This window comes from Siniperca chuatsi, linkage group LG15, assembly GCF_020085105.1.
Source record: "Siniperca chuatsi isolate FFG_IHB_CAS linkage group LG15, ASM2008510v1, whole genome shotgun sequence".
Classification (NCBI taxonomy): domain Eukaryota; kingdom Metazoa; phylum Chordata; class Actinopteri; order Centrarchiformes; family Sinipercidae; genus Siniperca; species Siniperca chuatsi.
In genome coordinates this window covers 257,507-282,073 of record NC_058056.1, presented here as the reverse complement: position 1 = coordinate 282,073, position 24,567 = coordinate 257,507, and the positions used below count along the sequence as shown (strand labels likewise).

At 40.7% G+C, this 24,567-nt stretch overlaps 1 protein-coding gene across 8 annotated transcripts in view; it reads right to left on the bottom strand.

The window, feature by feature from the left end:
- The window catches only part of ccdc85ca (coiled-coil domain containing 85C, a), a 50,105-nt gene that overhangs the window by 17,366 nt on the left and 8,172 nt on the right, over positions 1–24,567 (bottom strand). For all 8 annotated transcript variants that reach the window (XM_044166203.1, XM_044166205.1, XM_044166207.1 and 5 more), the window contains exon 2: positions 2,594–2,673. In XM_044166203.1, the coding sequence (XP_044022138.1) occupies positions 2,594–2,673 (80 nt within the window). The remainder of the gene's footprint in view (positions 1–2,593; positions 2,674–24,567) is intronic.

The following is a 24,567-nucleotide window of genomic DNA, read 5'->3' as shown; positions in this document are numbered from 1 at the left end:
ACTATGACTATCTGACTATCAGCCATGGTTTAAGATGGTTCAGAAAAAAGTCAGCATCATTTAAAGGAATAGTTCAACATTTTGGGAAGTATGCTTATTCCCTTTTCTTGTCAAGAGTTAGATGAGAAGATACTGTCCAAAAGTAACAAGATACACCTACCAACACCTCTAAAGCTCACAGATTAACATGCTAAATCCGGTTTGTTTTATACACAAACTGAAGTGTATAAACAACAGTTTGTGGTTTGCGGGGAATTATGTGCGGTACTTGACCCTAACCCAGCACTACGCCAGTGACTGAGGTTGCCTGGCAACCAGTGGAGTGTTAATTAGTGAGATTTACAGGTGCTGGTAGGTGAATTTTCTTACCTTTGGACAGAGCTAGGCTAGCTGTGTCCAGTTTTTAAGCTAAGCTAGGCTAACTGGCTGCTTGATCTTGTTGCTTAACTCTCTGGAAGAAAGTGAATACGTTTATTTCCCGACATGTCGAACCATATACAGAAAATAATGATATTTCTTTAATTGTTAAGTGAACAGTAAAGGGTTTCCAAGTCCGCTGTCAAAGTAAAATGTATTGATTTGACAGAAGTGGTTCTCTAATGTTATTACTCTGGTTATTGGTGGAATAAAGCCTTTGTGTAAACACAGCTACTGAAACAAGTGTACCGTACATGGCAACAACAACAATCTGACTTTTACTGTAGAGGCACTTAATTAACTGAGTCTTACAATTTCAGATAGGACATATATTGATTGTTGTCACTCATAAAAGGGAAATTCTCATCTGATTGTTACTGTTTTGCACCAGATGTAATTCCTCTGTGCTGGGGATATTCAAATGAAGCACAAACAGAATACAACTGAATTGAATAAAATTGAGAGATGGAGGGAGTCAAGCTAAGCTAGATAAACAAGACCAGATATGAGCTTTTAATATTTTGAGGCTGAGCGCTCATTGCTTGTATGTTATTGCTATTGGAGTGAGTGAGTGAGAGAGAGAGAGAGAGTGATGGGTGAAAAACTGTGGTAGTTTTGGTGTTATCACTTCCTGTTTTATTTTGGTAGTATTCTTCTTCCCTTGTGTGTCTTGTGTTTTTACTTCCTGTCTGTGTTTTCCCTCCAGTTTTGATTGTTGGTCCTCCCTTGATTAATTGCACCTGTGTCTCATTGTCTCACCTCCCCTAGGGTATTTAGTCTTGGTCTTTTCTTTGTTCTGTGTTGGATCATCGTTGTACACATGGTGTTGTTGCTGCCAAGCATATCTTGTGAGTTTATCTTGGATTCTTTGTTCTCCTGTGGACCATTTTTAGATTCTTGGATTTTGGCTTTTGTCTTTTGTCTGCTCATTACCTGTCTGCTCACCTCTGCCTGTTCTTGCTTGCATTCCACCCAACAATAAACACGGTAGTCATCCGGCTACTTCACCCTGAGACCGCTTCCTTGTCATCTGCTTTTGGGTCCACATACTTCTCTATTTAGCACCTCACCTTACGACAAAAACGTGTAATGGCTGAAATAACAATATTTTAAATCAACAGTCAGATCGGTATTGAGACTTTATTAAGCAGATCAGGTATGTGTGCTTCACGTTAGCATTTTACATGAAGGCAGTGGTAGGACTTTAATGGGAAACTGTGTGGACAATGCTGTTCGCATTTACTGACTGTTACCAAAAATATAGTTTTAGATTTCAACATTTTATGTGTTTGTCAGGAAGTTGATTTGCATGAACAAAAAATATTTTATACTATATTTTATTACAAGCTCAATAAAAGAGCTGACGTTAACATCTCATTAACACCAAAATTAGCAACTGGAGTAAATAAAAAAACACTAAGTTGAAGCTAAATTAGTGAGATTTTGTGTATTTTGTGTATACCAGTATTCCTACCACTGGAAGTGTGTTTGTGTCACATGTATTAGACAAGTTGGACATGGTCATAGAAAACACAAACACAATATACACTACTATGGGCATTTAACATATGTAAACATCAATGAGTAAAAGTTCAGTATATAAAAAACAATGGTACTGTAGTTGTTTGTAGTGTAGCTTTTTGGTGTACAGTTCAATGATAGGTAACTGCACACCATGCTCTAAGTTTATTAGGACACCAACATTTTAGTCACCTTCATCAGGTTAGTGATAACATGAACCACAATGTAAATGGTAAATGGACTTGTATAGCGCCTTTCTAGTCCTCTGACCACTAAAAGCGCTTCACACATTACATATCACATTCACTCCATTCACACACATTCATACACTGATGGCATGCTAACTGCTCATCAGTTCAAAGTAACTAATCATTCACACACACACACACCCACACATAGGTAGGTGTGGACATACAGCTGGTCTGTCAGATGATGACAGCTGTCCAAACACCAATACACTGATCACACTTAAACAATATCCTGCACCAACAACACACAGTTAAATGACCATACCAGTGTCATTTCATTTTTTAGCCAATTGACTAAAAATCACATATAGAGTATATACAGCATAGCACTGGATGTACATTTTCCAATGTGCGCCATAGAGGTCTGTAAAGTGATAAGAGCATCAACTGATGGTGGCAGTGGTTACCTGTGACAGCAGCTGCTTGTTTTCGTCCTCCAGCATCCTCATCTTGTTCTCCAGCTGGCTGATGTAGCTGGCTGATACATCTGAACGAGAAAAAACAGAAGAAAGCATAAATGTCACATCTGAACCAAGATCTGAACAAATGTCTACAACTTAATAAAGATCATTAAGGAAAGTATCTCAAAGCCTTCTGTTTCCTGGTTAGCTGTGGTCATGCCTTTACCCTTATGCTCTCTGACTGGACATAAAAACATGTTAAGCATTGTGTAGCCTTATCCTAAAACAGCATCTTGGTCTGTGGGTATCATCAGTGCAGCAAACTGATACCTGAGCCCTGTTTCAGTCAGGTGTGTTCCACTCTGTTACTATTAGCCTTCACTGCAGCCAGTTTCTCCTTATGGGGCCTTGATTGGCATGTTTTCAGATGTTTAGCAGCCCACTTGATCTTATACAGCTGAAAACTCCATTGTTGATTTTCGCAAACAGATTCTAGTTAAGCCGACTAATCCTAAAATTGCACTGTTGCAGTCATTGATTCCCAAATCGATGTATGAATGTACTAGCTTCTTTTAGTTCTTCCAGAAAAGCTGGACAAACAGTATACAGACTGGGTGTGGTTAAATATGAGGAAATTAGCACACAGAATAAATGCTTGGTTTAAATTCACTAACAAAAGACCATGCCAATAAAGATATGGATTTAGAATAGTTTATTGTATATTATGGATGGAGGGGAGCCAAGATGACGTAGGAGGGATGGATTGAGGGTCCATAGGGAGGGATGAGAGATGAAGGGGTGGGGGTGGGGGTGAGGGTAGAGGGATGAAGGGATAAGGGGAGGAAGGGTGAGGGATGAAGAGGTGGAGGTAGAGGGATGAAAGGATGAGGGGAAGTAGTGAATGGATGAGGTGAGGAAGGGTGAGTGTGGACGGATGGATGGAGGAGTACAATGATGCACCAGACCCAGCTGATGGTGGGAAGACAGGAGGGACTAAGTGAGGATGAGCTCTTTGGATGTCGCTGAGGTGGCTGTGGATGTAGCTGTGGTAAGCTTGAGAAGACTGGTAATACAGGAGGAAATGGCATGGGTCCAGAACAGGGAACGCCATGACTTGTTGTGACTGTGGCAGTATGGACAGCAGCTTTAGTGGGGGTTGCTGTGAGAGAAAAAGAAGAAGGAGCTGTGGGAGCCGGTGCAGCCAAAGGAGCTAAGTTAGCTACAGCTGAAGGAAAGAAGAAAGAAAACCGGGATGGAGAAATGCGTGTGCAGGGAAAGGGTATGCGGAGAGAGAAAAATCAGACACGTGGGGAAGAAGGCAAATACGATGTGATGGCTGGGTAGCTGGCCGCATAGGAGTGGATGTGATTATGGATGGAGGAGATTCAGAGATCTTTGTTCCCAAATCTAATTATAAAACTTCATGTACTGTACACATTCCCATTGCTAATCCTTGAATCTGATCTCATGGAAAGTTTGTAGATACTTGATATTTGTACCAGTGATCCTCTTTGCTTCCTTGTGACCTCGGCTCTAATCCAATTAGCTGACCTGCAGCCAGCGAGCCCCTTACTGTAACACTGTCTAACACACATTTTTATATAATAATATACAATAATACAATAATAACAACTACGGCTATATTTTCATAATATTGCTCTATCCTGCATTTAGCAGCAGTGGACAAACCAAACAATGTAGCCTGACACAAACTAACCTGACACCAGCTGTTTGCATTTTAACCTAATTCCATGATAATAAGCCTCATAAAAGGATGAGGGAAAGAAGGCCAAGTCAACTAATAACCATAACAGTCAGTGTATCTATGCAAAGCGGGAGCTCATGGTATAGCATGTCAAACTGGGTCAACATCGGTATGTCAACACACAGCAGACCCACAGGCATGCACAAGCCTAACTAACTAATGTTTCTGCTCTGGAGCTGGTTTGAATCGGTGTCAGTGGAACTACTTCCTCGGAACTGGTAATGCCTTAGGTTGGAAACATGTTTGCAAGGTTTGTTTGTTCATTCATTCATTCATACACAGCTCTACAGACACTTCCTTTGCCTTGTATGTGGATATTAGGGAGTCTCAGAAGTTGTCTGTGTGGGGGATAGTGAAATATGTGGTTCAATAAAGTCCTAGTGGGGGCTAAACAGGTATTAGATGAGGGTTATAAGAACACAGAAGATCAGATCCTTTGACCAGAGGGGAGATTTGACCTTTGAACTTTGACCTCATAGGAGTGTTTGCCTTTGTAGCCTCATAGGATAAGCGTTTATATTATGTTGGCTAATTTATGGAGTAGACTTAAAACATGCCGCAAACATGAGCTATACTGGCGAGCCCCTTACTGTAACACTGTCTAACACACATTTTTATATAATAATATACAATAATACAATAATAACAACTACGGCTATATTTTCATAATATTGCTCTATCCTGCATTTATGCACACACTTTATGTCCTGCACTTGCTTATTGCACTTCTGGTTAGACCTAAACTGCATTTCGTTACCTTGTACTTGTACATGCATAATGACAATAAAATTGAATCTAATCTTATTTTTCTACACTGGAATCAATCACATGTACAAATACCACACACAAGACTACACACATCTGATGTACCAATCTAGGGCAATTCTCCTGAACATCACTCACTCACTCTTTTCTTCCTGTCATCCAGCCTTGACTCCTGGTATAACTTGAGAGGCACAAGGTGGACTTCATAATCTTGGAGGCCTGCTGCTAGAAATCATATTCAAATCTGATCTTTGTTTTGATGGCTAAGAGAACAAGAGGGTGGTTCAGTCCTGTTTACTCCATTTGAAAAGGATTTCCAAAATTAGGTCTTTTTACCATTTGCTGACATTGAGAAAAATTTTCATGTCTTCCTCTTAGATAACTGTGACTCTTTCTTTCCTTTTCCTTCCATCTGTGGTTAGATCAAGATGCACTATGGTTTCCGAAGTCCACAATTTTGCTGATAACTGTTAAAGCAGCGCATGCTCTGGCTCCCAGCCATGTATCAGAGCCAGTGAGCCACAAGTCCTCAGACAGGAAAGTCCAGGAATGATTTCAATTACACTGAACACACACACACATACACACACACACACGGTTGACGTTTTGCTAATTTCAATGACATTCAGCTGAGCTGCAGGAGAAATGGAGTAGAATGTTAGTGGAGCTGCTAAAGCAAACAGCGAACCCATCCCCACTCTCTCTCTCTGTCATTCTGTAAGTACTTTGAACCTGCCATCCAGATTCTTGCAGTATGAACAGTTATTCTGTGTGTTACTCAACCAGCATGAGAGGATGCAAAGACTAAAACAGTGATGAATGAGGAGATGATGCATTGTATTTAGCACAACATCTAGACTGATCTCACAAGAATCCAACCACTGCATTCTTGTATACAGCATCCAGAAGTGCACTGCAACTTTTGAAGTCTGCAACCAGACAACTAGATTAACACTAATTCACATGTTAATTAGAATAAAGTGCAATACAACACTGCTGTATAGCAGGAAAAGTCCCAGAGCTTGAAGCTTTTGAGGAAGGCAAAAAAGATAAGTAGAATGGTAGAGATGTCTGGACAAAAGACATTCAAACCATCCACATAATTGTGCTTTGCAGTCTGGGTGAAACAGTTCAACTTTTTCAGATGTGTGGACAGTAAGACTGTCTAATTGCTGAGATTTTGGATTGGACAGATTATGAGACAATGGGCCCCTGGGCATAAACATCGGAGCAGGACAACCAGGCTGAGAGAGACAAAACAAATCTTGAGCCTCTTTCAGTGACATTCTGCAGGTGAAGCAGAACTCTCAGGTGCTGCTGTTCAAAAAACTGCAGCTGAACTTCAGTGTTTAGTTCACACTGGAGGCTGTCTGACTCGTGACCAAAGCTTCCTGCCACAGCAGATCCACAGTGACACTCCTCTGTACAGATATAATACTCAGTACTACAGCACACTGTACAAAATATTAGAGGAAACCATAAAAGAAAAAAGAAGAAGCCTCAGTCTGCTGTGCAGCTGTAATATGAAGGACAACATTAACAAAAACAAATATTGGATTGGATTTGATGGGCAGATATTAAAAGACAACAGGAGCAAAAAACACGATCAGGACATCCCTAATTTTAACTGAACTCTGAGATTTTCCAACAAGAAATGTTAACAGTCACTTCAAACAGAGGCTCTGTGCCCGGCAGGCCAGGTTCAGTAATCCATCCATGGTGATGAAAAAGAAGTCAGGTGGGACAACAACACGAGCAATCAGATGATCTGACTTTTTTAAACAAACCCCCTGGTTAGTCAAACTTATTTGGAAGAGAAAACAAAGGTAACATTGACATTAACATCAATACCCAAACTGTCCGTTGTAAACATCCACTGTTTACTGTCCACTTCCTGGTTCCTGGACCTACCGTACTGTAGCACACAGGTTTCTTGTGAAATGGGCAAATATTAGTGACAGTTTTACTTGTGTTTTAGATCGGTTAAGACAGGTTAAAATAAAGCAGAATTATCCTTAGGGGCTATTATGAAAAGCTTAGTCTAGTCTTAATGCCTTTGCAAAGTAAGCCTGCAATTTAAATACGAGCTCACCCTTAGTCCATTACATTTACACTAACTCCAAAACTATATGTCATTAATGGTTTTGCAGCATTTAAATTTTCTCTGTTTTTCCATCTCTGTGCTTTCTACCCTAAATATGGTGTAAATTACATCAACTATGGCTGTCATGTGAATGAATCAGTGAGTCCAGACTACAGCTGAAAGAATCTCTACAGACCTCCATGAGATATGGCCACCGTAAAATCCAAGGGTAGATAGAGGCAGATGACCTTTGGGCTGAGCCCTCTCATCACATTGTTGTCAGACTGAGAGACTTTAGGCTAGACCAGCACACAAACATCATGATGTGATTGGACGAGAGAGAGAGACAGAGAGAGTTTCTGGGGGGCGATGTGATGCTCCCATTCTGCACAGTGAGTCTTTAAAGATGCTGCACCCTATTCTCAGGCAGACAATACTGTTGAACAGATGGCCAGGGCATGGAGAGCACACACACACACACACACACACACCCTTTCTCTGTCTGGCGAGACCAAGAGGAAACACAATCACATGAGTGTGTGTGTGTGTGTGTGTGTGTGTGTGTGTGTGTGTGTGTGTGTCTGGCCCAGACAAAGTTAAGCCTTTTGCTGATGACTCTGCTTCATCATATTAACATTAGTGTAAAATCAAGATAACAAACTCTGCTTGGACTGTTTCTTTGCTCTGCTCGATTAGGATTCACAGTCTTATTATACATAACAAATGTATATAATATGTATCAAATAAATCCACAATCAGTGAACAATTGGCCTTTTTGCTTGAAAAATTACTGGAACAATTATAAAATAGTTTCTGAATAATTTCCTGTCGATCAACTAATCAATTAATTGACTAATTGTTTCAGCTCTACAGCTCTAAACCCAGAGACACTACGCAGGCTCAGCTTTGGTTTGAATGCAGAGTCTGTCATATCAAAACCTTTCACATGCTCTTTGTTACTGTATGCTGTGCTGTGAGAAACAAAGACACAGCACAGGAAACTGAGCAAGCAGGACATACAGCACAGCTGGCAGCAAGAAAAAACTCTGCCTCAGCACTGCTTCTAGCAGAAATACACACTAACACACACACACACACACACTGATTTATTTGTTCCATATTTATATTCAGTAAAGCTGCTGTGCAAATGCCCCATTTGGCTGATTTAACCACTTCCTCACACTCCAGCAGGTGACTGGGACTCTTCCAGTGATGTTGGACAAAACAATGCACTATTATTGTTTCCTGGACACGCCTTTTTTCCCACAGTGCTTTCGGACCCTTATGTGTGCTGGAATGTGGGAATTCCTGACCAGGCGGCTTTTCTCAACAAATCCCTGTGATGCTAGGCCAGGGCTAATTTTTTCAGCAAAAGGGAACTCATGCCCTTTATTTGGAGTGACGCTCTGTTTTAATTGGCATGGATGCTAGCCTGGTGCTTTGTAATATTTTCAGATAAAAACAAATCACTGCAACGGTATTCCAACAGGAGAGATTTCATTTAAAGTTGATGAGTGTTGATAAGTGATTAAAGAAAAAGCTCTAACTGTGTTTCTGATGCTTATTCCCATTATTGAAATATAATGGAAACACATAAAACAACTCATAACTTTGGCAGCATTGTCAGTGACATGGACATTAGAGCCAGAAGATAAATTATTATTACTCTCATCAAGTGCCAAATCAGAACCCTTAGGTATGTTGAAAAAGTTATTAGTTATAAGAGTTATTCCTCTTCTCCACACTGCCTGAAGCAATGCCTTCGTAGCGTGACTACACTGTTATGAGATAGGGAAAGACTCCACATACAAAGTTGCATTCTAGTTCAACTGAAGCTCACGTGAGGCTTCAGCAGTCAGACTTTACGGTGCCCCCAAAGTCCAAGAAAAAGATTTTTTTTAACCTTGTGCACAGAGGGAATTTTGTAGACTGTAACTTTACAGCCACTTGATTTGACTAAATGATACGAAGCTTCGACAGTCCTGAACGATCTTGTTTTTAATCTTGAAAAGTTAAGCTAATAATATCTTGTGCAGAAAAATAATCTCTTGGAGCTATGGGGGCCCCAACCAAATCAAGTGGCTATCTTCCAAAGTCACAGTCTTTTTACTATGAAATTCCCTCTTTGCGTTTCTACGGACAGTATTTCCTTGGAGGAATACTCCACGGTAGTTGCATGTAAGTTTGTTGCTGGGACAAAACACCAGCAATAAACCTACACTACCTACTCTTGACTTGATTGTTGACTTGGCTAACTCAGAATGCCAAATCCTCATATTAGCTTCAGCTGAACTTTAAAATAGCTAGACAGACAGGTAGATAGACAGACAGGGTTAGGGTTAGGTAGGGAAAAACAGCAAAATATTTCACATTCAAAAATAAGCCTACCAGCACCTCTAAAGCTCATACTTATTACCAAAGTTAACACACAACAGGGATGTAAAAAAACATGTGTATTTTTATCAGGACTGTAACTATTTCATAGCAACAACCACAACCATTTCCCTAACCAATACCAAACCTATCCTTTAAAATGGGTTTAAAAACCCTGGAGCAACACGGACTGATCACCGTACTACAAAATATACTGCAGAAGTTCATACAAAGAGAGAAAAAAAAAGAAATTCATGCCAGGTCAGGTTGCACTGGTTTATGGTGCTAAGCTACAAACCACATGGCTTATTTACAAACAGCAAGTTTGCAATGCATGATTTTGCATGAGCAAGACTTTTTAAGGGGAAATATTGGTCAAGCAGGCTGTTCTCCTGGTGAGACATCAAGCACAGAACCCCCTTTGGCTGAACACACGTCCTGTGTGTGTGTGCGTGTGTGTGAGAGAGAGAGAGGGGGGCAGACAGACAGCTGGGAGGGGGAAGCTGAAAAAGGGTTTGTTTCAAAGCCCAACTTTTCGTGAAAATACCATTATGGTTATTATAATATAATCACTAATATCCACTTTGGATTTTGTGTATATTGGTGAGCATTCCCTAAAAATACACCACAGGCAGTCATATGCATACATAAAACACACCCCTTTGTTTTCCCACCAGCAGACAGTGGATGCTGTATAGAAATGGGCTTATTCTCCCATGGGGTGTTCAGACCTTTTCATAGCTCCACACACACAGACAAAGACCTTCCCATGCTGCCTCATTATCATAACAACACGGTCTCTCTCTCTCCATCGCACGCTGTAAATCCGTCACACACACACACACACACACACACAGACGCCTCATACAGATACAGCCAAGAGTGAAGGGTCATTCAACCTTTCATTCAACTCAGCTAGAAAACCTCCAACAACAAACACGCACAGCTTCCCAATTAAATAAAACAATGTTTGCATAAATAAATCAGATTTCAGCAGATTTGATATGTAGGGAACAGGGCTTTGATTGGCTAAAGACAAAACCTGTTTTATCACAATGAATAAAAACACGTGGAAAAGTTTTCATTTGCACTTACAAAGTCATGGCTCAGGAAGAAAGCTAAGTTGGTTGGATCTAACTTGAGTCATTGAGATGCAGTTTTTCTCCTACAAAAACAAGCATCACATTTTCCAGTCCTCCCACATGGCTTTTGCCCTCTTCTCAACCATACAACAAGCAGACGTTATGGGTCTGCAGAGGACCGCTGAGAGGCTGTCAATGAGCTAGTTATAGATAGCCCCAATTACCGCATCCTTAAGGAGTTAAAAGCAGCAATGCTGCATTGGAGGAAAGACAGCAGTGGTTTTTATGAGCTGCAGGAGTGGGGAAAGAAATGGAACTTCAGACAAATGTACATTTAGCAGAAAAATACCTTTAGTTCGGAACTATTTCTCATGGTTTGGGTCGGTTCTGGTTCCAGTGTTGTAGTATTAAGGGAAAGCTTAATACTGCAGCATACAATGATATTTTAGACACGTGGTTCTTTACCAGGGGGTCGAGATCCCAATAGGAGGTGGTGAGTTGATCAACAGGATAGCAAAGCAGAAAAACATACTTCATACTACATACTGCACAAAATTATGCTAACTTTCCTCAAATCTTTGTCTCTTTCTCATCAATTATTGAAAAATTTCAGTGGTGAGGAACTGTACTTTGAGTATTTCCATTTCATACTTCTTCATACTTCTACTCCGCCACATCTCAGAGGGAAATATTGTACTATTTACTCTACTACATTTATATGACAGCTATTTATATTAATGCATCAAAAATTCTAATCCAATAATATAATATAAAATATAAATGGGCCATTCTGCATAATGAGTACGTTTTGAACTTTAAGAACAATTTTGAATGCAGGCCTTTTACTTGTAACAGAGTATTTGTACACTGTGGTTATGCTACTTATACCTCACTAAAACATCTGAGTACTTCTTCCTCCACTGGATCATTTTACTCCTCTCCTCTACAAACTGCAACTGTTGACATGCAGGTAAAGCAAGTAGCAGTCTCCTAGAAACTTTTGCTGTTTATATACAACAGCAAATACGTTTCGGGCAAGTTGCAAAATGTTGATATGAACGTATCACATGTTCACTGACAATGTTCATTTTTTCCAGTCTCGTAATACAATATTATGCTTTTATGGTTTGGTTAAGGTTAGGAAAATGTTGTGTTCTTACTTTAATGCAGAAAAAGTCTGCAGTGACTTGAAATACAAGACACAACATATTTAGTTTATTAACATTTAACCAGACCACAATCTTTCCCTGGCTAAACACTAGCCCAACCCTAACCGCACACAGGACTCAGGATGCGAACCCTGGTCCCTGCTGTCAAAGTATTGCAACCATCTCCTTTGAACTTGTGTACGGTACAAAAATGTAGCACTTCACTCAAAAAAAGTTGCCTGTGAACATTTTCCAGGCAGCGATTACGTTTCCCATCACAACATAACTGGGAAAACAAATTAGTATCATATAAAAGTCATTTCTTGGAGACAGGGTAGCAAGTAGACATTGTTTTGTGTTAAAACATTGCGAAATGTGCAAAATCTGCAGGAATGAATGGAGACGCTGAGGTTGACACTGACCCAAATAATGCACTTGCTTCCAGCTGGTTCCAGATTGTTACATGGAGTTTTGACCTGTGTCACTGTTTCATGTTACTGACCGCCAAAAAATGCATGACTAAATAAACAATGCCATGGTAGATTACTATAATAGGTGGGGGGTTCATCTGACCTGGTCGGTTCTGGAAAACAAATTCACTGCTGTGCTCTCCATCTTCATGTCCTGCACGATTCTAACAAGGTACTGGATATGGACACACCCGATCTACTTGAAATGTGCAGGCATCAAGTACAACCCAACACCAGGAAACCACGGCTCTCCAGATTTTTCATGCAGGGGCTTCATCTTTTAAAAGACGTGATGAGGTAAATGGGGAATTTGAGATATCTGAGCTGTTTGTGCAGCTATCGGGATACAAATATAACACCAAATGATCATTGTTGGCTGTGTGTCACCAGGCCAAACCACCAGTATCCCATACGAGGAGTGCTTGATCTTAATCTGTGGGCAGGGATACTAAATCTGAATTTTAATTATTACAATTATTTAAACATTATCATGCTAACTGCAGGTTAGCTTGAGAGACATGGTGAGTGAACTTCTAAAAGTTCTGGATGACAGGAAGTTGGACATTAAGGGCAGAAAATAATTTCAATTCAATGAAATTGTATTTATATAGCGCCACCATTCTATGAATGTGTATTAGACTAGAAATAAAAGCCTAATAATTATGTCAATCTGCAGAGTATTTACTTTGCATACTTTGCACAGTGCAGTGACAACTCAGACTTGAAACAGAACAATAAGCAACATTTTTCATTAAAAACACAATAAACACAAAGGATATATTATAATGTATGAGTCAGGGTCTGATTGTAATGCTGTGACGAAATCCAGCTTTTTATCTGGAATTTTCGTTTCCCATAATGTTAGGAACATTTAGGAAGTAACATCTGAATGATTTTCTCCTGAAATGGGCCTTTTGCTTTTAAAGGCAAACTACACTCAGCTTGTTTTTATTATTGCACATTTCCTGCATTCTCAGTCTGTTACTTCAGTGCCTTTGGAGGCTTTACAGATTCTGGTTAGCTCAGCCTCAGCATAGATACCATTTCAAGACAGACAGCTCAGATGAGTGATGTGTCTAAAGGCTAAGGTTGCATCTTGTGTTTTTAAGTAAGAGTTACAAAGAACATGTGTTGTCTCCTCAGGATTTCAACTGCTTTTATCACTCCTAAAAAATCTTTCTGGATTTTTAGTCTTCTCAAACTGATCCAGATCAGTTTAAGACGGATCCGATGAACGTGAGATTTCTCCTGGAATTCAACCTCACGTATCTAAATCAGTGTCTCTAAAATTTTTCACAGTAAACTACCATTGTAGACTTATCTATAAAGCGATTTAGCATTGCACTTCCATAACGCTGGGGAACCCACAGGAGACAGATTCAAAAAGACTGGAGGAAATTGATGCAACAGAGGCCTTTTAGTAAATGCTACAATCTACAATCCCCATTATGTAACTCCACAGCGTCTTTCATTAGTTCACCTTCTGCCTTCTAAATGCCCACTTCTTTCAAACCCCACAGTTTGTAACACAGGCTTCCTGCTAAAAATTTGAACCCTCAGGCCCAGGCCTAGTTATTTGTTTTCACAGGTTGAACTTCACTTGTAAAATAGGTGGAGTACTCCATTAAGTATAAAGGAAACGGTCTCACTGAGGACTGCAGACATCAACTCTCTCCTGCTCACTTCATCCTGGTAAGACTGGAGAGGCCTTTCACTTCCACCACCCGCTACTGTCATCCTGGAGGTCAACAGCTCCTTGGCAACAATAGCTGTACACAACTGATGGCAACTCTAAAATTTACAACCTAACAGCCTCAGCATGTTTGCATAGACATGGTTCTTCATGTTTTTTGTATTTGAGTAGAAGAGATAGTAAGAGATCATTTCACCTAAACCCATCAGATTTACACACTAACTATCTAGTGGAACCTGCGTGGTGTCCAGTGTTGGTTCTGCTGGTTGTTCTTGTTAACTGAGCTGATTCCTCTCAAGGTGTAAAATGTTTGAAAACTAAAGACAACAGTTAATCACTGTAAAGTGGAAACTGGAGACTATGTACTTCACTGAACTGACTGACGCTCACATGTAGGGCTGTAGATTGAGGGTTTCCACTACTGAGAGTTGTATGATGTATTCATAGTGAAGTGCTTATGATATTTCAGTTCCCCTGAAATCCTAAGTAGTGGTAGATAAAACATAACATAGGCCAAATAGAAAGGGATGTCAGAGACACAGTTCTGTATCCCAATGTGAAAACACATGGCAGGTTTTGCTTCAAATTGGAGATGCAACAACAACTTTCCACAATGTATAACAGTTTGAAATCAAAATTCTGCATCTGCTTGTTCAAACCCCTCATTATATGATGTCTTTGTCAAGTAAAATATTAAAACTATGACATCATCTAATTTAGTGCAGCACCATTACATCTTTTGGAAATATTCTAGATGGCTTGTGCAACATTTTATGCACATTCACCCAAAATTCGGCTTGACATTTGGTACCTTTGGAAACTTTGGGATGCACACTAGAATTTAAGATGAAGTTCTGAGGGGTTATTTAATTTCTGTTTAGCATTTATAAGCAGTATACATTTGATAAATTGTTCAAGGTGGTCACCGGTGTTTGTATGTTACTTGTTGCGTATTTTTGCTGCTCTAGCTCATCACAGTTAATTTTATTTGATTCTTCATTACAGCCGCTAACTATCTGCTATACATTTAAACGTACACTAGTTCTGCTCAAACACTCACAGCTTTCTCCTTCTTTTTGCGACTTTCTCGCTAATCCCACAGTTTACACGCTATTCAGTTTTGCAAGCTAATGTTCTTTAGCTTAGCAGCTAGCAATGGCTTCTCTCTCTCTCTCCCTCTCACTCTCCTGCTCTCTCCTGCTTGGTGTGTCAAATGTTTAGCTATTCCTCTGCCTCCTTTAGTGATAATGGTACATGTAATAAATGTAGTTTATTTGTAGCATTAGAGGCGAGGCTTAGTGAATTGGAAACGCAGTTCCACATCATGTAAACTCAATCACTAGCTGCTGTAGTTAGCCAGCCCCCAGTAGCTGGTGCGGACCGACCAGAGGTAGCTCCTGTTAGCTGTCTCCTGGCAGCTCCTGAGCAGCCGGTAAACCAGGGAGGCTGGGTGACTGCCCGAAGGAAGCATAGCCCTAAGCAGAAGTCCACGGTTCACCACCAACCTGTTCAGGTTTCTAACAAGTTCTCCCCACTCAGCGACACACCCGCTGAGAAACCAACTCTGATTATTGGCCAGGAAGCACAGTTGCAGTCCTACAAGCTTCTCTGCGCTTCCAGAGCAGTTACCCACCCAAAACTCCTTAGTGACAGTGTCTGCCCCCCTGACCACTTAAATTAATAAAATCAAAAGTTAACAGAAGAGGAGTTATACATAAAACACTGAAATAGCACAACAAAATAGGAGAATTAAATGTGGACTCTTAAACATCAGATATCTGTCATCTAAAGCTGTACTAGTTAACGATTTAATATCAGAATATCATATTAACTTATTTTGTCTTACTGAAACCTGGCTGGGTCATGAAGAATATGTTAGCCTAAATGTCACGTTCCTCAAGGCACCAGCCGAGGAGGTGGAGTTGCAGCCATCTTCGACTCAAGCCTATTAATCAACCCTAAACTTAAACTAAATCATAACTAATTCGAAAGCCTTGTTTTTAGTCTTTCACACCCAATCTGGAAAACATGACAGCCAATTCTATTTGTTGTAGTGTACCACGCTCCTGGTCCTTATTCTGAATTTTTATCTGAATTCTCAGAGTTTTTATCAGGTCTAGTCCTTAAAACAGATAAAGTAATTATTGTAGGTGATTTCATGTGGACGTTGAAAATGATGCCTTAGTACTGCATTTATCTCATTATTAGATTCGATTGGCTTTTGTCAGAGTGTACATAAACCCACTCACTGTTTTAATCACACACTCGACCTTATTCTGGTAGTCTTTATAATAGTCTTTCCACAGAATCCTTCATTATCGGACAATTATTTAATAACTTTTGAACTGCTATTACTGGACTACATGCCATTAGGCAAAAACTCCTACACCAGATGTCTATCTGATAGTTCTGTAGCTAAATTTAAGGAAGTGATTTCATCTGCATTTAAGTCAATGCCATGTCTCAATGTAACAGAGGACTCCTATGTTCATTTCAGTCCCTCCCAAATTTACCATCTAGTTGATAACGCTGCAGGCTCACTGAAAACAACACGCGATTCTATCGCCCTTCTAAAAAAGAAGATAATAAAATAAAGATGGTTAGCTCCATGGTATAACCCCCAAACCCGCAAATTAAAGCAAATATTGAGAAAACTTGAAAGGAAATGGCGTTCCAACAGCCGGGGAGAATCTCACTTAGTCTGGCAAGATAGTCTTAAAACATATAGGAAAGCCCTCAGTAATGCCAGAGCAGCCTACTACTCATCATTAATAGAGGAAAATAAGAACAACCCCAGGTTTCTTTTCAGCACTGTAGGCTGACAGAGAATCACAGCTCTATTGAGCCATGTATTCCTATAGCCCTCAGTAGTAACAACTTCATGAGGTTCTTTAATGTTAAAATTTCAACTATCAGAGAAAAAATTCATCACGTCCTGCCCTCAACTGGTACCGATTTATCTTCAAACACAGGAATCTTAGAAACAACTGTAAACCCTGATATATATTTAGAATGCTTTGCTCCTATCGACCTTCTTCAACTAACTTCAACGATTAATTAATCTAAGCCATCAACCTGTCTCTTAGACCCCATTCCAACTAGGCTGCTTAAAGACGTTTTACCCTTAGTTAGCACTTCTTTACTGGATATGATCAATCTGTCTTTATTAACAGGCTATGTACCACAATCCTTTAAAGTAGCTGTAATTAAACCTCTTCTTAAAAAGCCCACTCTTGATCCTGGGGTTTTAGCCAACTATAGACCTATATCTAACCTTCCCTTTCTCTCTAAGATCCTTGAGAAAGCAGTCGCCAATCAGTTGTGTGACTTTCAAAATAACAATAGTTTATTTGAGGATTTCAGTCTGGATTTAGAGTGCATCATAGCACAGAGACAGCACTGGTGAAAATTACAAATGACCTTTTAATTGCATCGGACAATGGACTTGTCTCTGTACTTGTCTTGTTAGATCTTAGTGCGGCGTTCAACACCATTGACCATCACATCCTATTACAGAGATTGGAACATTTAATTGCCATTAAAGGAACCGCAATAACAAGGAAAATAGATCATATTTCTCCAATATTAGCTTCTCTGCACTGGCTCCCTGTAAAATCCAGAATATAATTTAAAATCCTTCTCTTCATAGAGCTCATAGTACCTTATTACCCGACTAGAACACTGCGCTCCCAGAATGCAGGGTTACTTGTGGTTCCTAGAGTCTCCAAAAGTAGAATGGGAGCCAGAGCCTTCAGTTATCAAGCTCATCTCCTGTGGAATCAGGTCCCAGTTTTGGTTCGGGAGGCGGACACCATCTCCACATTTAAAAGTAGGCTTAAGACTTTCCTCTTTGATAAAGCTTATAGTTAGGGCTGGCTTGGGTGAGTCCTGAACCATCCCTTAGTTATGCTGCTATAGGCCTATATAGACTTCCCATGATGCACTGAGCGCCTCTCTCCTCCACTCCCTCTCCATCTGTATTAATTTTTATCCCATTAATGCATGTTACTAACTCGACATCTTCTCTCTCCCGTAGTTTTGTGCTTTCTCATCTCTCTCCTCTCTCCTTCTGCCACTTTCAGCAGGTATTTCTGACTCCAGAGCTGCAGAGTCTGGATCGGTGATTGTGGGCCACCTGCTGCCCCTGTATTCCTGCTAGACAACTGCTGCTACAATTGTTATTATTAGTCTTATTACTATTATTCCTATCACTATCATTTCTATTATTATTACTTTATTATTATTACCACTACCATAACGTAATTATTTTAAAATTCTTGGTGGAATTTGCATCTCTCTCTCTCTCTCCCTTGCTGCTGTTGCGAAGTGCTTGCTCATGGTGGGATTTGTTTGATCTCTGTTAATAAAATTATAAAAAAATCGGTCTAGACCTGTTATTAATTGGCACTATATAAATCAAATTGAAAATAAATTGAATTAAAATTCCATAATAAAGTGTGACATATTGCACTGAAAATGGTAAAAAAAAAAAAAGTCGAGATACATGTTAAGATCAGTGGTGTAATGTAACATAGTACTTTAACTCAAGTACTGCATGTAAGTACAAATTTGAGGTACTTGTACTTGAGTATTTCCATTTTATGCAACTTTATACTTCTACTCCGCTACATATCAGAGGCAAATATTGTACTTTTTACATTTGTACATTTCTACATTTGTCTGACAGTTTTAGTTACTTTACAGATTACAATTTTTAATATCCTTCCTGTCCAGTGAAAACCATGTATCGCCAAATGTTTGTGATAATCTGAAGGATGAAGTGTTCCTTTATGCGTTGAGAAAATTATCCTACTTCTTAAGCTAAATAAACTATTTAAACTCCCCTTGGATCATCTAGAAAATACATTGTCAAAGTTGAAAACAGGGCTGTTTTTCTGAGAACATGAAAAGTTGACTTTATAGAGATACGTGGTTCTCACAGAACAGCGACGCTGTGGATTAAACTACCCAACAGCATATAAAGTAGTTAAAATGAGCTCAACCTTAAACATCTACAGCAGTAAAATGCAACATACACATTAATGCAGCAGTAATATTAATCCAGAAACATCAGATAATAGGAAAACACTGACAGGGAGCATTTTAATGCACAATGAGTACTTTTACTTTAGATGCTTTAAGTACATTTTGCTGATAATACTTACATACTTATACTTAAGGTTTTGAATGCAGGACTTTTACTTGTAGTGGAGTATTTTTATATTATTAGTACTTTTACTGAAGTAAAGGATCTGAATACTTCTTCCACCTCTGGTTAAGATGCAAATATGCAACTGCAAAGTCTCTACAGGCCGAGGGAAGCAGGACTGACATGTTATCTCCTTGTTGAAACAAGACCTGAATGTGACCCTGATGACAGTGTGAGAGAAAGAACTGGTGCTGGGGGACTATCTGGATGCTCTAGCTCTTAATCACAGGGGTTAACAAAACACCATCTGAATCTTATCTTTATGGTGGCTGTGCTCAACACTGCACGTTAGGAGTCTTCCAAGAATCACACTCAAAGAACAAAACATTTAGTGTAGTTACCAGTTACTACAGAGTGCAGTGCAGGACACAAGTACAGCATTTTCACATACACAAACGTACACACACATCAAAGAGAGACACAGCTGTTGGAGCAATCTCTGCACTGCTCAGGTCAGACAGTGTGACAGATTTGAAAGAATGTTGACTTTCACATTAGGATTGATCACTTTAGGGTTGATTGATTTATAGCACTAAGTGGTCAAAGTGACCTCAGGCATGATGCACTAATTAGAGTCTGTGTCGTCTGAGTGTTCACATTAACTGATAACAGCAGTTTAAAGCAGTGTTAGTACACTATACTGAAGGTTGTACACTTGTTTCTGATACTTGCTTTGGGCTACTAGATTGGGTCTAGAGCTGAGAGCCAACCTTAATACCTTTTGAATACAGACCACAGCAGTGGTGGAGGAAGTATTCAGATCCTCTACTTAAATAAAAGTACTAATACCACACTGTAAAAATACTACATTACAAGTAAATGTCCTGCATTGAAAATGTTACCTAAGTGAAAGTATAATCAGGAAAATGTACTTAAAGTATTAAAAGTAAAGTACTCAAAGCAGTAAAATGTCCCCTGTGACTGTTATACTATTATATATATTATATCATTAGATTATTATTTCTCATGAATTAATGTAAAAGCATGATTTTACTGTTGTACTTGGTTGAGGTGGAACTCATTTTGAACTATTTTGTATCGGACTGCAACTAATGATTATTTTCATTATGGATTCATCTGCTGATTAGTTTCTCCATTAATCAATTGATTGTTTGGTTTGTAAAAATTCTGAAAATAGTGAGAAATGCTGTCACAATGACCCAGAGCCCAAAGTGACACCTTCAAAATGCTTGTTTTGTCCAACCAACAGTCCAAACCTTAACATTATTAACAATACATTAAAATTAAAAATAATTAAAATAATTAAAAAATTAATAATTAAAAAGAAATTAAATCTTTGAATACTGATGCATTGAGCAGTTTGGCATATTTTGTTACATGGGCGAAAAAAAAGTTAAAACGAGAACATGAATTTTCATGGCAATCCATCTGATAGTTGTTAAGATATTTCAGTCTGGACCAAAAGTGGTGGACCGTTCAACCTACAGACTGACATTGCCATCCCCAGACCATTCCACTAGCATAACTTAAAAATTAAAAATCTATACAATATTGCTATCTGTACAAAATCTCAGTTATCGTATTGGCACCAGTTATTCAAAATTCTTAAACGATACCCAGTGTTATGGTGTTGGCAAGCAGGGAACAGGGAAAGGACCCAAATGCAGACAGAGGAAGCAGAACAATGACTTGAGTGGTTTATTAAGAGCTTACTGGCAGATACAGGAAGGCAGACAGTGGACAGTCTGGGGGCAGGACAGAAATGCAGAGCCGGTCAGGAGGGTGACCAGGAGGCAGGGCAGGTCCGGGGAATGACCAGACGTGCAGAGCAACTCAGGAGACCGGCGGGATGGCTGGAGATCAAGACAGGAGACCGGCTGTCATGGACATGCCAGGCTCCACTAACTCACAACCACAGCGTACTCCCTCACCAGAATTTTAATCAGATACCTGTTGCCAATCACACACATGATCCCCATCTGCATCACTCAGCTCCAGTACAAAAACACCCCACTCACCTCAGTCAGTGTCCGGTAGCGTTTCAACAAGGACACTACTCTCTGCCCTACCAGACAACGTTTCGGACTCCTGCCTTTGAACAGTGTGTTGCTCCTCTCATGAGTTCCTGTCTCCAGCTCTGTGTTCTCCTGACTCCAGTGTGTGTTTCCAACTCCCGATCTCCTACCCGCTAAGCAAAGGACGGTATCAGTAACCATCATCACCCATTCTACTCCCTGCTTGTTTAACCTTGTGTACAATAAAACCATCTGTGTCTCTATCTCGGTGTCTCCTGCTATTCTGTCTATAACACCAGCGATGCGGAGCAGGACTGGAGGCCAGTGATGGAGAGACTGGCAGAGGAGCCGGGGGAACCAGGGAACCAGGAGGCTGCCGCTAAGGTGGATCAGGAGATTGCTTAAGATCAGGAGGCTGCTGCAGCTCAGCAGGATCAGATGGTTGCGGCCCAACCGAAGAAGGAGAGGGCTGCAGCCCAGAGGGTTCTGGAAGCTGCTGCAGCTCAGGGAAATTGTGTGACTGCTGCTGCTGAAAGTTCAGGAGTTTGTTGCGGCTTAGCAGGGACTGGTGGTTGCCACAGCACTGAAACAGAAGACAAACGCAGCATGGCAACAGGAGGCCGCAGTGGCCCAGCAGAGGCAGGAGACCAACGTGGCGCAGGAACTTCAGTTGGCCAGGCTGCCGACTGGGGGCCAGGAAGGCCCAATGATGGCTCTAAGGCGTTGGGCAGCTGAGTCTCTGAGGCCCTGCGCAGCGGTGAGGATGAGCAGCTGGGCAGCAGTGAGGTATGATGTTGACAGGAGCCACGCTTCCTTCTGGAAGGATTTCAAGAAGGTGCCTCCAGGACAGGAATGGGCTGAGGTGCAGGCTGGTTGCTAGTGGGCTGGAGTGAAGGCTGGTGGCTAGCATGCTGGTGGCTAGAAGGCCGGAAATCAGGCTGATGGTGCTGAGGAAATCCATGGCCCACTCAGGAATTCAGTTCCTCAGCCAAGGCTTGGAGGAAACTGCACGGTGTGCACTATTCACAACTGTCTTTCTGTAATGATCATTGTTGGCTGTCCTCCAGCACTCCCTCAAGCTCATCAGGTCCAAAATTAATTCCACCAGTTCATCCGAATGAAAGTCTTCTGGGTCCATAATTATGGTAAGTTCGTTCTGTTACGGCGTTGGCAAGCAGGTAAATGGACTGTACTTGTATAGCGCCTTCCTAGTCTACTGACCACTCAAAGCGCTTCACACACTACATATCGCATTCACCCCATTCACGCACACTCCCACACCGAAGGCACAGCCCTCGGGAGCAATTTGGGGTTCAGTATCTTGCCCAAGGACACTTTGACATGCGGACTGAGAGAAGCCAGGATCGAATTGCCGACCTACCGATTGGTGGACGACCCGCTCTACCACTAAGCCACAGCCGCCCCCGCACCACAGCAGGGAACAGAGAAAGGACCCAAACGCAGACAGAGGAAGCAGAACGATGACTTGAGTGGTTTATTAAGAGCTTACTGGCATATACAGGGAGGCAGACTGGAAGACGGGTAGACAGGCAGGCAGGCAGACGGGTAGGCAGGCAGGCATGCAGGCGGCAAACAGGTAACAGACAGGCAGACAGACAGAGCCAAAATAGCAACAGAGACTAACTGACAGAGAACAAAGTAAGGACACAGACTTAAATACACTATAACAACTAGACACAGGTGAAACTAATGACACAGGTGAAAACACTTGAAGCAATCAACAACAGGAAACACCAACCAAATACCACCTATAATTTTAAAATAGGAATAATGTAATGGTAGTTGTAATATTAATATTAATAAATTAATAATAATAGGAATGACAGTTATAGGACTAATAATGACAGTAACAGAGCCAATAACAACAACTGTAGCAGCAGTTGTCGAGCAGGAACACGGGGGCAGCAGGTGGCCCACAACCACAGATCCAGTCTTTGCAGCTCTGGAGGTAGAAATACCTGCTGAAAGCGACAGAAGGAGAGAGGAGAGAAACGAGAAAGCACAAAACTACGGAAGAGAGAAGATGTCGAGTTAGTAACATGCAGTAATGGGATAAAAATGCATACAGATGGAGAGGGAGAGGAGGAGAAAGGAAAGAGGTGCATCATGGGAAATCTCCGAGCAGTCTAGGCCTACAGCAGCATAACTAAGGGATGGTTCAGAACTCACCCAAGCCAGCCCTAACTATAAGCTTTATCAAAGAGGAAAGTCTTAAGCCTACTCTTAAATGTGGAGATGGTGTCTGCCTCCCAAACCCAAACTGGGGCCTGATTCCACAGGAGAGGAGCTTGAAAACTGAAGGCTCTGGCTCCCATTCTACCTTTGGAGACTGTAGGAAGTAAGTAACCCTGCATTCTGGGAGCGCAGTGTTCTAGTTTGTGTTCTAGTGACTTATTTGGGCAGCCTGATAATAAGGAATTGCAATAGTCCAACCCAGAAGTAACAAATGCATGCACTAATTTTTCTGCATCATTTTGAGACAGGATGTGCCTGATGTTTGCAGTGTTACGTAGGTGAAAGAAGGCAGTCCTTGAAGTTTGTTTCATGTGGGAGTTAAAGGATAAATCCTGATCAAAGATAACTCTGAGGTTCCTTACAGTGGTGCTAGAGGCCAGGGCCATGCCATCTAGAGTAACTATGTCTTTAAATAATGTATCTTGGAGGTGTTTGGGGCCAAGTACAAAAACTTCAGTTTTGTCACAGTTTAACATCAGAAAATTGCAGGTCGTCCAGGTTTTTATGTCCTTAAGGTATTCTTGAAGTTTAGCTAACTGGTTAGTTTCATCTGGCTTGATTGATAGATATAATTGGGTATCATTCGCATAACAATGAAAGTTTATGGAGTGTTTCCTAATATTGCCTAGAGGAAGCATATATAAGGTGAATAGAATCGGTCCAAGCACAGAACCTTGTGGAACTCCATGATTAACTTTGGCGTGCACGGAGGACTCACTGTTAACCTGTACAAATTGAGATCGATCTGATAGATAGGATTTAAACCAGCTTAGTGCGGTTCTTTTAATGCCAATTGAATGTTCCAGTCTCTGTAATAGAATGTGATGGTCAATGGTGTCGAATGCAGCACTGAGATCTAACAAGACAAGTACAGAGACAAGTCCATTGTCCGATGCAATTAAAAGGTCATTTGTAATTTCCACCAGTGCTGTCTCTGTGCTATGATGCACTCTAAATCCTGACTGAAAATCCTCAAATAAACTATTGTTATTTTGAAAGTCAAACAACTGATTGGCGACTGCTTTCTCAAGGATCTTAGAGAGAAAGAGAAGGTTAGATATAGGTCTATAGTTGGCTGAAACCCCCGGATCAAGAGTGGGCTAGGAGCAAAACAGTCTAAATATGCATCAGGTTTTACAGTTGTTTCTAAGGTTCCTGTG